Source organism: Bacillus rossius, chromosome 15 (genome assembly GCF_032445375.1).
Source record: "Bacillus rossius redtenbacheri isolate Brsri chromosome 15, Brsri_v3, whole genome shotgun sequence".
Lineage (NCBI taxonomy): Eukaryota > Metazoa > Arthropoda > Insecta > Phasmatodea > Bacillidae > Bacillus > Bacillus rossius.
In genome coordinates this window covers 14,634,119-14,647,131 of record NC_086342.1, presented here as the reverse complement: position 1 = coordinate 14,647,131, position 13,013 = coordinate 14,634,119, and the positions used below count along the sequence as shown (strand labels likewise).

The following is a 13,013-nucleotide window of genomic DNA, read 5'->3' as shown; positions in this document are numbered from 1 at the left end:
GGACGTCGCGAAAAAATTAGGCCAGATCTTTGGTTCATTAGAAAGTTATGCAGACGCCGAAGTGTTCCCTTCATTCCTCTTAAACTTATGTTTTTAACAAAAACTTTTTAACTCCAACTTCAAAAGACTTGCACCAGTCTTGGGGAAGCACTTTTAGTTTTATCGAATTGTTTCGTGATGGACCAAACTGCCGAAGTTGGTGGGCACTCGCCGGTGATGTGTGAACATCTGACCTCGGTAACGAGCTAGTTCGTGTGTTCTCATGTTGTTCATTTTGCAAATGAAACGTCTCCTCATACGTTAGATGTTGCACTTCTATGGAATCACTGAAATATTAACCTGGAACATTTTAAAACAACTGAAATCAGTCTGTAAATACTTCCTACAAACCATTAATAACCAGTGTTGTGGTGGTGGTGGTGGGGGGGGGGGGGAATCCAGCGACGAGATTTGAACCATATCCCTCTAGATTAAAAAGCGCTCGCTTCACCGCTGTGCATGTTGGGAAATTGGGAGAATATGTAATTATTACGTTGTTAACGCCAGTTTTCTCAAGTTTTTCAAAGCTTGAGATTACTTTTTACTGGGACTATTAGTTCAACATATGTATTCCAGGACTAATTTAACTATCGTAGAGTTTCATTTGGCACTCCCAATACGCTTGGTATGTAGGTACCCTGATGTTTACGAAAGTGACTATCTACAGGTTTATTTAGCTACACGTCGCATTTCCGTTCGTCGACTTACGTTCAATTTTGGGAGACCCAAGATGCACATAAAGTTCTGCCATTCCCGATTACACCGGAACAATTCACCTTCGGCCAACTTCGGGATTTGTTTTATTTTTGCGCAGGAAAAATTAATTCAAATAAGTTATCGGTTAGGTTAGCTACATTAAAACACTTTAAAACAATATGGACGGTTGGTTAGGTTAGTATAGCTACATTAAAATAGACAGAGAAATATAAATAAATAAATAAATAAATAAATATATATATATATATATATATATATATATATATAAAATAAACCTGTGGTTGGCCGAAGGTGAATTGTTCGGGTGTAATCGGGAATGGCAGAACTTTATGTGCATCTTAGGCTTCCGTTCAATTTTCACGAAACTACCCGTGCCGTGTGCCGAAGATGTTTATTACGCATCGAAGATGACTCCGCGGTTGTTCCCGGGGAAGACTGTCTGCGCACGCGCGCGTCTGTGCTGGAGGCTGGGGAATGCGTCCACTCTCCCCTCCCCTCCACCCTTTGTCGGTTGACGCGTCGCGACGCATCCATCACGCACTATATTTACCTAGACGCCTCTCCCTTTTGCCCTGCTGCACTCCTTCCCCGGGCGAAGCAGAGAATGTCGCCCTTCTGCCACGCCTTCTTGTCTCCAGCGCCAGGAGTTCCCCGCCCTCTCCTCGCTTCCAGCGGCTGCTAATTATAGTTTCCCAAGCGAGGCCGGTAAAAATATCCCCTTTCGGGCTTCCGTGCCGCCTGTCTCGCACGTGATTGTCCGAACACAAGTTACACGTGTCCAAACACGTCCTTCGGCATGAAACTATTTCTGGGGGCGTAAGCCGGGATGCTTAATGGAAGGTGTAAGATTTTTTTTTGTTTGAACTTCAAATTTTTCGTCTCTCTTAATTTGAAGAGTGACTTGTAGGTACCTCTTTCCCGTGGCATTTTGGGGGGAATGGGGTAGGAGTTTAAACTGATCTAGTGTGAATAATGTGTGAGTAATGTGATAATGCTGATCTTGCGATGTCCTAATAAATCTTTGCTGTCAAGGAGGAACGTACTCAGAATTTTATTTTAGTGGGAAGGGGAGTAAATAGAACCTCTTTACCTGCTGTTTGTTTTAAATTGTTTTCTTTTGTTGGTTTTTTTAAAAGCAATTTCCTTGGATTTCAGGGTTGGGGTGAGAAGGGGGATATAAATCTCCCCCCCCCCCCTCCCCAGCTGTTAGGTCTTCCACTACATATGGATTTAATTCTACTCGACGCGATACGCCCGCATATATATATATATATAATATATATATATATATATAATATATATATATTAAAACTTAAGATTCATAAGCAAGACTACCTACTGCAGTCGTAACCATAGTGCGACTTCCGGAAACTTTGGTCTTAGTTTTCAGTTTTATAGTTCCTAGACCGCAAAATACATCGCCAGTTAAAACGTTTTACGCACATATTTTTATGAACACATATTTACCATAATTTTTAGAAAAAATTCTACTTCCGGACTCCTGCATAAAATATAGAAGTGGACAGTCTTTGTTGGTTTAGTCTGTTTGATGGGCAAAATTGAATCATGGAACTTAAAAAAGATTTTTTTTTTCTTTAATCTCCCTAAGTGTGAAGAATTTTGTATCATTTTAGTTATGTTTTTTTAAGAGCAGGTAAAATTTTTTTTGTTAATACCAAACGTTTGCTCAAAGGGTGGAAAAAAGTTCTTAAAAAAATTGGTTGTCTGTAAAGTCAGTTTACGGACGATAGTTTAACGTGACAACGTCATAACAAAACATTGATGAAATGATTGCATACTTTTATGTATATAAGTGAATCATTTTTATTTTAATAATAAAAGAATAAATACTTGAAATTATACTAGTAATCAGATTTTTAAAATGCAAGAATAATTAACCTTTATTGCCGAAATTGTTGTTGTAATAAGCAATGAAAACCACATTAACTTTTCACTTCACTTTATAAACAGTCGACGAAACAGTTCACGTGTTTATGACTTGTAATTAATTTAAAAAAACTGGAGTTTAGCTATAAAGTTGAAATATAATTATGGACAAGTTTTCATATAAATAAACTGTAATCAAATATCTATCATCAATTATATGAATCACCATAATTTTTTAGTCAATTGTAACATAACCTATTATTACTGCACTCGCCGACAGCGTAACGGGACACGGCGTAACGGGACACTTTTTCGTGCGTGCAGCCGGCGTTCAACGATTTATTAGACGTTGTCACGTCAAAAAAATTCTTAACTCCCTTAGTAGACACAGTGTCATAGCCGTTCAGGGTTATTTTCTGTCTGCTCGTGATGTCGGCGGTCTTTACGGCCGCGCTGTTCACGGCGACCTCTTGTTGCAGTTCTGGGAGGTGATATCCGAGGAGCACGGCATCGACTGCACGGGCACTTACAACGGCACGTCGGACCTGCAGCTGGAGAGGATTAACGTCTACTACAACGAGGCTTCTGGTGAGTCGCGACAGCTGTCACCTCCTCCTCGACAAGTTGGCTTGGATGTCTAATGAACCTGATCATTTTAAAACTAGCTGTCCCCCCAACTACTTCCATTGCGTGGAAAGGATAATTAACACATTATTCATATCGAGATATATCGAGATACATACATATATCGAGATGTTGCACGGCACGAAAAGTTTGTGGGGGGGGGGGGGGGGGTTACTGGAATATCTATAAACCTGATCATTGAAAACTAGCTGTCCCCGACGACTTCAATTGCGTGGAAAGAATTATTAACGCCTCGCTATTTAAACATGAGGTACAGACGAATTGTCTGTTATTTTAATGTGTACACTTTAAAGTTTCGTCAAAGCTTCCCCTTAAATTACAATTTTTTTTTTGTGTACGTTCAGGGCCAGGCACAAATTTGGTGAAATCATTTACTTTAAAACGTGCAACTATATATACTTAGTTTTTCAGTTCACATATTTCTCCCAACTTGACGGACAAATCTGAACTGATAAAAAAAAAAATTGAAAATCTGCAATGATTTTTAAGTTATAACATGGGATTTATTTATCATACTTAGAAACAATTGTGATCAGTTTTACTATTAAATATGTGTGATTACACTTGCTATTAGAGGTTGGTGTATTACCATCATATCTTCGGAATCACTTGAGATATTAAAATAAAATAAGACTTAATTGGTCTTGGTGTTAAGATCTTTTTAACTTTATTGAATTTTAAAAAGGTAAATAGCATCATCAGTTTTTTAATTCAGTGATTTTATAGACGTCTCAAGTTTCCGTGCCATTGCAGATTGGACCTAAACGATGTGCCTCCCATTTCAAGTCATTATTTTATATTAAAATTAATCACTGATCAACTTAAAGACTTTTTCAGTTGTTCAACTTTTACGAAATGAAAAATATATACAGCGTATACTTTTTGCATAATTAGCTGCCAAAGTTAAATTTTTAACGTTTTTTGGTTGTACAAATAAGGAGAATTTAATTTATTGCAGAACTGAAACTTTTTAGGTTCATCTGCATTTCCTACACTGGCTACTTCATGATATGGTTTGCATTTCTATCACAAAAACTCATTTCATGTTTCTTGGCTGTCAAATTCGTAACAAATTTGAGAATTTTCAAATGCCAAGTAAAATTAATTATTAGGTATTTTCTGAAATAAATTCAAACCATTTCTTGAAGTAGCCAGTGGTTTTGCAGTTAAATCTAAAAAGTCTAATTTTTTCAATAAATTAAATTCTCCTTATTTGCACAACCCAAAAACGTTAACAATGTAACTTTGGCAGCTAATTATGCAAAAAGTATGCGCCTTATACCTATATTTTTCATTTCGTGAAAGTTAAGCAATTAAAAAAGTGAAAAGTTAATCTGAAATTACTCTAAATATAAAATGTTGACCTGAAATGGGAGCGACGAACTGGCGGGGGCGGCCCACCAGCGCTCCGCGGCGCGGGGGTTTGACGGCGCCTTAATTAGCCGCAGCTGCGGCCGTCACACAATGGGCCTTCCTGCCTCACGTCTCGCTCGCGTGTCGGCACGTCGTCGCTGCCGTCTTGAGTCACTTCCTCCCTCCTCCCCCCAACCACCCCCTCTACGTCCCCTAACGACCCCGTCACGACCCGACACCTCGGACGTGCTCGGCTGGCAGTTGAGGTTCCAGCGGTCGAAATTTTGGCAAGGGGTGAATGACCGGGAAGGGGTTTTGGATGGTACGGGATACCGCGCTGTTAAACGGAACGTGTGAAGTTAAAAAAATAAAATAAAAAACATCTTAAAGGGCCCCTCCCATCTGGACACACACGGCGCGCAGAGCTTCAGGAAAAAAACAACGCGATATGGAAAACTACCCAAGATCCAAGAAAGGTCTGCTTAAAAGTACTCTTGATTTTTGAACTATTTTTAGAAGAGTTTAAATGGCGTAAAACAACCGGTACAGATTCTTAAAAGCACTTAAAGGGCATTGCATTACACCTTTATCTTTATTTCTTCGCCATATAATGCTACGGTTAACGCTTAAATTTGTTATCCTGTGACAAGGAGACCGCCTTGTTGCTTAGAGGTTATACCACACTGGAAGCACCAGCCAGCGTCGCACTTATCCCAACTCACTAACACATACACCGCTGTTCAGGCAAGCGCCTAAAATTGACGCATAATTTTATATATTGATTCAGTCATATATATATATATATATATAACCATGGAAAAGATAATCGAATATTCAATAATTTGACTTTTATTTTGTTTCATTATGCTTATGTGCGCAGTTAATACTGGAACGGTTTACAAATAACTTTGACCTATTTGAGGTGCTGGGACAATTCAAAGCCTAAATATGCCCGGGTAGGAATCCAAACCCAGTATTACTCCAGACACTATTTTATGATGAACAGTAGTTTTTTTACGAATATCTGTAAATTGACATGAATATTTCTGTTCCATTAACAACAAAAAAATACTGTGTAGGCCTTGCTATGTATAGTTTATCAGAATCTAAGATGAAGAAAGTTAACGTTGGAGTGGCCGGGGGTCGTTAGCACAACGCCGAACGTACAATAACGCCGAATGCCAAATTGACCGCAACGCCGACAGCTAGAAAACTGCTGTGTACCACTACGCCGAAATACAGTACTTAACGCCGAAAAATGATGCTGCGGGGAGGGGGAGGGGGAGGGGGGGCCACAGGAGCAAAATGAAAAACTGAAAGAATTTGTGTGTTTCTTAAATGTATCTTAACGCCGAAATACCACAACCTAGCCTAACCTAACCTTTGTGGCACAGTCCTGCAATGACATTTTTCGGCGTTTATGTATTTCGGCGTTGTGGTACACAGCAGTTTTCTAGCTGCCGGCGTTGTAGTCAATTTGGCATTCGGCGTTATGGTTTTCGGCGTTATTGTAAGCACGGCATTGTGGTGCTTCCCCAGTGGCCAGCATGCAATTGCATCCCGCATGACAGTGCCCAGGGTTTTCCCCTCTTGTCTATGGAGTTTTTACCTGGGCCCAACTAATCTAGTTAGTCTAGAGTTAAGAAGGGGAGTTAGTTATGGCGCCAATCGCAGCCATGGCTGGCCAATCCCCGAACAAGCACACGATGCATGCCTCCCTTGTCTGCATGGCTTAAAAACCCAGCATGAATAGGCGTAAAGGCTTCGGCCTGGGACGCACCTTAGTCTTCCCTAACCCGGACCCCTCCCAAACAAAATACACTTAGTTTTAGTTAGGTTAGGAAAAAAAAAATCCCAGTGGCCGGCGGTGACGAGAGTGTGTGCCGTGTGCGCTGCAGGCGGCAAGTACGTCCCGCGGTCCGTGCTGCTGGACCTGGAGCCCGGCACCATGGACGCCGTGCGCTCGGGCCGCTACGGCCAGATCTTCCGGCCCGACAACTTCGTGTTCGGCCAGAGCGGCGCGGGCAACAACTGGGCCAAGGGCCACTACACGGAGGGCGCCGAACTGGTGGACGCAGTGCTGGACGTGGTGCGCAAGGAGGCGGAGGGCTGCGACTGCCTGCAGGGCTTCCAGCTGACGCACTCGCTGGGCGGCGGCACGGGCTCGGGCATGGGCACGCTGCTCATCTCCAAGGTCCGCGAGGAGTACCCCGACCGCATCATGAACACCTACTCCGTCATGCCCTCCCCGAAGGTACAGCTGCAAGTCCGTTCGCTGGAGTCGGTGGCGGATCCAGGATTTTGGTTTGGGAGGGGCTTGACCCGGCTAAGGCTAGGCTTTATCTTTGAATATATACACTGTATAGAAGTCGCGAGTGGATAGGATTTACTCTACGGTTTTTCAGAAGCTTATATGATGAGCAGCTTGGGAACTTCACCGCAGCAGTGGGCTGCCGTAACGCCCTTGTATCGTCTTAGTTGTTATTTACATGTTAGAGCGCAGCTCTGTCGCCCGCTGTCATTCCCCGCACCCCCCATCATTCACTGCAGCTCGAGGTCGTTCAACGGAAGGGGGAAGGGGTGTTTGAAGAGTTCGACACTTGTCCACTAGGGACCACCACAAGTCGATGCCCTAGAGATGGTGGCGATTGCGGCGGTGAATTAACCAACTACCTCAAATCCGTATTAAAAATTTTAACCTGGGCTGGCGACATCTATACAGTATATATATATATATATATTCAAAGGCTTTATGGAGGCAAACACTAAAACAATAGTGGACCCAGATGCTTTTGGAGGGGGCTTGAGCCGCTTAGCATCCCCCTCTGGACCCGCTACTGGATGCTGAAGTCAATGGTGGATCCAAGGGGGGGCACCAGGGGCAAGAAACCCCACCTCCCCCCCGAAAAAAAACAACAGTTGTCTGCTACATTAATATTGCAGACAATAATGATTTATTTCTGAAACCAATAAAATATTTTAATATAATTAATGAATTTCTTGTGGAATCATAAAATCTGGTGGTTGGATGTTATGTGTAGTGTGTGAGTAGATTAAATTCAAATTTTAGTAATTTTAGGACATTTTTTTTTTCTCTGGCTACTCTGAAATCCTAGAGTGCCCCCTCAGAGGTGAACCTCTGGATCCGCCACTGGCCGGAATAGCAACAATGTTGGGAAAACTGTTTAAAAATAAAAAATAAAATAAAATATAAAGCGAGACAAGTGATGCCAGCGAACCTGGTAGCATGGAGTGTATCTACGTTGTAAAGTGCATAAAAATAGTTTACGATTTGTGGCATCTAGCGGCATGGAATGTAAAATAGCTTGAAAACAATGCAGTAAATTGTCTTGTGCTTCGCCGGAGCTAATTGGCCAGTGTTTCCCATATTGTCCTATTACGACATTTGACCATAATCTGCTTCACGCTTTTATAAATTTGATGCAGTGGCAACTGAAACCATGTTTCGCGTGACATGTGACAAAATTTGTTAGTTGGGCCAATAACTAAAACTACTACCAAAATAAAATTAAAAAAACTGGTGGGAGGTTCAAATCCAAAGTGTTGATATTATAATAATTACTATGCCAAAAAAAAATAAATTATTACTGGTTTGTAATAAAAAATTTGTTCTATGTAAATGAGTTAGAGATGCAGTATTTCTGGTATGCTGCACCACACAATATGTGGCTACAAAAAAAGAGCTTATTTTTCACTATTTTGTGTACTTGATAATATCTGGTGAATTACTTCTCACAAATAATGTAGCTATGTAAGTTACATATTTTCAAAAGCTACTATCTAGCGAGAGAGCCAAAACTACTTCAAAAACTAGGACTCTTTGTCTTGGCAATTAGTTCTCCCCGATGCTTAGATTGCAATAGAGTAAACTGTAATCTCTGTTGCCAGACTTGTTAAATTTAAAAAATTACTTAGTTTACCATATTTATCTACAATATTTTTAATTTGACAAATTTTTTAATTGTGCTAAGACCTGAAATTTGCTATATTTGTGTGTTTTGACAGTATTATTACAGTTTTAGACATTCTGACATTAAAAAATTTTTTAATGGTAAATGACAATTATTAATTCACAGAACAAACTTTTTCTAGCAAACTGTCACTATAAATAATAAGGCACCTTAAATTGCCCAAAAGAGGAAAAACAAATTAATTCTAAGTGATATCAATATTTATTGATAAATTGTTTATTAGTACTCTAATTTCATTTTGTACTACTATAATTTCTTTATACTTATATGGCAGCTCATTATTTGCATTTTTAAGGTTCAATACTGTCCTAATGTAATTAATAGTTTTCATAATGTAATTAATTTTCCTAATAAAATTAATAATTTTTGTGAAATTATTGATTTTAATGCAATTATTGATTTTAATGCAATTTAGGGAGAAGCCAAAGTATGTGTAAAGTTAAGCTAATAGTGGTCAAAAAGTGGTTAAGGAAATATAAGTGGTTGAAAAAAAAATACTTGTTTTAGCAAATTAATTAACCCTTATCCACGAAATAAGAATCAGTCTAAAACAAACACGTACTGTAGATACTCAGGGTGCCAGTAATGATCGCCTGAAATGAGATATAAAAGAGAGGAAGGAAAGTTGACGCTGTGGGCTGACCTTGCAGGTGTCCGACACTGTGGTGGAGCCCTACAACGCCACCCTGTCGGTGCACCAGCTGGTGGAGAACACGGACGAGACGTACTGCATCGACAACGAGGCGCTCTACGACATCTGCTTCAGGACCCTGAAGCTGCCCAACCCCTCGTACGGCGACCTCAACCACCTGGTGTCGCTGACCATGTCCGGGGTCACGACGTGCCTCAGGCAAGTGCAGACAAGATTTTCAGTTTTCCCAGCGACGCCTGTAGACCCGTTCCACAATGACACACGGATCACGTGAACGGAGACGGATCTCCCGAATCATTTCACTATCGCATCTGCTGCTTTCACAAAGCAGGGAAACGTAACAAACGGCAACCAATGAGATTGCATTTCAAGATTATGAAGTATTAGTTTAATTTTAAAAATATGCATTCTGCTTCAAAATCATATCACGGGCAGAATTTACATAAATAAATATAATTAAACGACTAAGAGTAATAATAAAACGCTAGATATTCTTGTACTTTAAACAAATTTTCACATGTTTAGTGCATAAACGTGGCTACCACAGCAGCCAAGTAATCGGCTCCTATTGGTTTTACGGAGAAACATACACGGGACTTTGCCGAGCTAATCCGAATGGGTTTGTCTCGGTCTCCGTCTGCGCGCTGTTGTAGAAACTCTGTTCCGTGAGATCCGTTTCTACGAATTGCAATTATGCTTAATATAACCTCACTCTAACCAAAAAAAATGTGTAAAATATTATAAAGTTGTCTCGGTAATGTACTTATAATAATATTAATATCACTTGTCATAACATGGAACACAACAGTAAAAATTAACTATTATACTTACTTTCACACTGTACTACATATATATTTTGACATCCCAAGGTGGGACAGTAACACAAGTCTCATTTTAACGACAAGAAGACTGCGTGCCTCACTGACTAGGTGTGCCCCCTTCACGCCATGTCGCAAGCTAACCGCAGCATCCTCGCTAACTGCAGGTTCCCCGGGCAGCTGAACGCAGACCTGCGTAAGCTGGCCGTAAACATGGTGCCTTTCCCCCGCCTGCACTTCTTCATGCCGGCCTTCGCCCCGCTGACCGCCCGCGGGAACCAGCAGTACTGCGCCCTCACCGTCGCCGAGCTCACCCAGCAGATGTTCGACGCCAAGAACATGATGGCCGCCTGCGACCCGCGCCACGGCCGCTACCTCACCGTCGCCGCCATCTTCAGGTAGCGGCTCTCTCGCAGGCCAGAGGGCGTAGTTCCATTGAGGGGCGTAACTACGACTGTTTCCATCCAGGGCAAGAACTGATCTTGACCGCACCCTCCCCCCACCCCTTCTCCCTCACCCCCTCTCCTCCCCCCTCCCCATCTCCCTCCCCCCTCCCAACCTAACCAAAACCTTTCTTAACACCTCATATCGCCACCAAATGTTAATTCCACCTTAAAAATATTTTTGATTCAACTTGGATGGTAAATAAAAGGATTTACATTTACAGAAAATTCATTTTTAATACATCGCAAGTTGGATAGTACGCGGGAAAATACTAGTTTTTTAAATCTTGTCTCTCTCTCTCTCTCTCTTCCAAAACAAATAATTCCCTTCCCTCTCTGCTGTACGTATGTCCCTGGTTGTGAGTAAATGCTGTAAAAAAAAATACTTTTGACTGAACACCTGGCTGGAAATTTGTCACTGCACCAAAGCCCAAAAAAAATTTGCAGGCAGTTTACCACAGTTATAGAAGTTTTGTGACTTGTGCTCTATGGGAGATTACATTCTTGCATGAATCGGGGTAAACAATCAAAACTGTAAACCACAGTGCAAGTAAAGAAACAGATGTGATCCTGTGTACAATATGTTGCCAATATTACAGCCAACGTTTAAACATTTTGGACTTGTGCAGTGCAGGTTAATTGCAATACCATTGGTTCTTCATACAACTCAAAAATTTTTCATTCGGTTTCAGACTTGAAGATTGAAAATTAATAATTGTATTTTTTTTTAAATAAAACTTTTTTAAAATCAATTTCTGGCCTGTTCTGTACAATTTAGAACTTCTATCAGTGCATCCTGTACGGTTCCAGGGGCCGGATGTCTATGAAGGAGGTGGACGAACAGATGATGAGTGTGCAGAACAAAAACAGCAGTTATTTTGTTGAGTGGATCCCTAATAACGTGAAGACTGCCGTCTGTGATATCCCTCCCAAAGGTAAGAGAAACATTTTGTTTATTTAAGCATTAAGCTAACAGTAGATTAAATGTTTTATATTTATATGTTTAATATCATTTGCTACAAGATTTGGACTGAATGATAATTCAAAATTATATCAACCCAGATTACAGCCTTCCCCATCCATCCAGCAATAACAATTTGTTATAAATTTTTTGTCATATTTCAGGTTAGATTTAAAGTTTTTCCTTTTTAAAAGTTATTGTAAACTTAATTCTCCGGGTTTATTGTTTTTATTTTTTTAATTCATAAATTTATATTTCAAGTACTTTTTTTGCTGGCTTTTTGTGTGGGAAGGCATGCTGACGTGATTTTCCTTCATTTTTTCCACAACCAAGATTTTTTCACACGCTAGGCTTGTGAGTCACGGTCACGGGAGTGTGAGAAAGATACAAAATCGCTGAGTCGTGGGAACATAAGTAAGCATTTCGTGCACGCCTCTGTTACCATGCGCCGTGATTGGCTGAAAATTACGTCAGCGAGCCCAGGACACTGCCCGCACTAAGGAAAGGAAGGCTGTAAGATTAGTCAGTCTGAGCACCGTGCCGAGAGGTCGTGGTCGGGCGATGGCTCGCATCATTTAGCAATGTTATTTGAAGCATAACTTTGCGGCTACGGTCCGGGCGACGCCTAAGAATTTTTTTTGGACATTTAATTAATTTGAATTTTTTGACCGATTTCGAAGTTTATATAGAAAGTTTTATTCAGAGACTTGTGAATTAACATAAGTGCAGTTAGAAAGCACAGCTCAGAAAGCATTACTTTGACATCGTCCGGGCCTGCGGCCCCTTTTAAGCCCGATATGCCACCGCCCAAACACCACCATCTTTATTCAAACCTCCCGCTTGTGCGTGCGTGTGTGCGTGTGTTGGTAGCCCGGCAAGAGGGCACTTGGCTGCAGTGCGCCGCACCCCTAATTATGTACCTAATTAATTATTGTAACCTTTTATTTTTAGCCCCAGTGTTTTTATGTTCAAACCAACGAGCTCTTTTACTTAATTTAATAATATATTCTAGTTTTACAGAAGTTGCGCGGACGAATCCGCACGGACCGGAACTTGACCTCAGTTGTGATTCTTTTAAGTCTCACGTTAAATAATTACAGAAGCGTTAATGGTTTTTAATTAAGAGTATTGTGTTTTGTAATTAAATGATGTGTTTTGTAATTATCTTCACTTTCGCCGGGGCACGGGATCATTAATTAACGTAACGGTTTTTGTACGGCAGAAGTGCGCCATTGCGAGGTTAGCGTCGTCAGTTCCTCTTAAACAGCCATCGAGAGTAGACGCGTCGGCACCCCGGGGGCCGCAATCTTTGTGCATCTGATCAAGTATTTCTGTTTTATAATTTGTTCCTAAATAATTTCAATCTCTAGCCCTCGGGGCCGCTCTCGGTCGGTGGGACGTTTAATTAAATATTTATATAACTCGTTACGAGCTTCTTTGTCACAGTCCACAGACTCATAGCGCATGGCCACATGGTTGGCCCATGCTTTACCTAAGCTGATCTGT

General features: G+C 41.0%; 1 protein-coding gene across 1 annotated transcript in view; it reads left to right on the top strand.

Annotated features, from left to right (window-relative positions):
* LOC134539444 (tubulin beta chain-like) overlaps nt 1–13,013 on the top strand; it is a 49,905-nt gene that overhangs the window by 24,939 nt on the left and 11,953 nt on the right. The window contains exons 2-6 of the mRNA XM_063381488.1: nt 3,123–3,231; nt 6,540–6,895; nt 9,284–9,483; nt 10,271–10,501; nt 11,357–11,481. Coding sequence (XP_063237558.1) covers nt 3,123–3,231; nt 6,540–6,895; nt 9,284–9,483; nt 10,271–10,501; nt 11,357–11,481 — 1,021 coding nt within the window. The remainder of the gene's footprint in view (nt 1–3,122; nt 3,232–6,539; nt 6,896–9,283; nt 9,484–10,270; nt 10,502–11,356; nt 11,482–13,013) is intronic.